Source organism: Tetrahymena thermophila (assembly GCF_000189635.1).
Source record: "Tetrahymena thermophila SB210 genomic scaffold scf_8254891, whole genome shotgun sequence".
Taxonomy (NCBI): Eukaryota; Ciliophora; class Oligohymenophorea; order Hymenostomatida; family Tetrahymenidae; genus Tetrahymena; species Tetrahymena thermophila.
The window spans coordinates 1-1,379 of NW_002476621.1; the positions used below are offsets into that span (position 1 = coordinate 1).

General features: G+C 25.7%; 1 protein-coding gene across 1 annotated transcript; it reads right to left on the reverse strand. All coding sequences in view use genetic code 6, as the record gives it.

The window, feature by feature from the left end:
- Positions 1-586: 586 nt before the first annotated feature.
- Positions 587-1,270, reverse strand: TTHERM_02146650 (transmembrane protein, putative; the record flags this gene model as incomplete). Its single annotated transcript, XM_001028739.2, has 1 exon — positions 587-1,270. The coding sequence occupies one exon, from the start codon at positions 1,268-1,270 to the stop codon at positions 587-589; it is 684 nt and encodes a 227-aa protein (XP_001028739.2).
- Positions 1,271-1,379: the final 109 nt, after the last annotated feature.

The following is a 1,379-nucleotide window of genomic DNA, read 5'->3' on the forward strand; positions in this document are numbered from 1 at the left end:
GAACTCTTAGGGAAAATAAAAGTACCAGCGATTTAATAAAATTTGTATAATTGTGGTGGGAAAGAAGCATTAAGTAATAAGAATGCTGTAATAGGCTATATTGTATTTAAAAAGTAAAAAATTAATTAAAGTTAATTTATAGCTTTGAATGCACTTTTATTTTGAATTATAAATTGGTTCAATTAACTTTAAAAGTGATCTAAAGTCTCAGATTTTTAATTTTCATCTTTAAGAAAAAGAGGTCCTATATTGACTGACATTCCTTATTTCAAGTAGCTTTTATTCAAAATACTACTTTCATCTGAACTCTAAAAGTAATAATTTGTATTCAGAATAACAAAAACTTTTGATACCTAAAAGTTTGCTTTGATATTTAAGCTTACCAAGAATTCATTTCCAATATACTTAGCATTAACAAAGGAATATGATTCTTAAGATATTTCGGGGATGTAAAATGTTATAATTTCGTTTAGTTAGCTATCAGAAATATTAAATTATTTCAAAACTTAATTAAAATTTAAACTGATAAACCATGTTTTATTCTAATAAAAACTACTTATTTAAACATCAAAGCTTTTTAGGCATTTCATCTATTAATTTTCTTATTAGTATAATTAATCAGTACAATTACAAAAAAATCCTTCCTTTTAAAATCCAGGCATACACAATAAGCACTGCTAATAACTGCAAGAGAGGCACCCAGTGGAGCATTTTTTGCAAATCTTTAGCTAAGGATCATAAAAAGTACCTTACTAGCATATTTAGCAAGATCCATCTATTAACTCTTAATAGCCATAAATACATTAGCATGATGGAGGATTTACTCTATTTAACGAGCATTTAGTACAATTATCACTAAAATCGATGCAACTTAAACATTTGTCAGAACACAATACTTTTATTTCAACACATTCTTATTAAACTTCTTGGTACTGTTTATCGCATTAGCAGTTAGGTAAAACTCTCCTTTCAGAAGAGCATGTAATGCAAATATTATTGTCAATGCTACTACAAGAACCGCATTTATAATTACATTAGCAAATATTTGTTTTATTTTTTTACTAAATGCAATTGCAAGTTGGTGTAATTTGATTTGAAAACTTGCAACTAGTACAATTATTACTTTGATTTTCACATTCTAAACATTATAAATCACATTTTTAGCATCTAGAAGTCTATTTATTAAAAAAGAAATATTATTTGCACTATAAACACTTCTTTAATGGATCAGCATTTTCATCTTTGCAAACTGTACAAAATGGTTAACCATTTATATATTCTATTAATCCACATAAATATTCTTCATAGTTTTGAGGTACTTTTATATTACAAGTTTAATCTTTTTAAATGATATAGGGTGTATATACTGTATTAAGAAA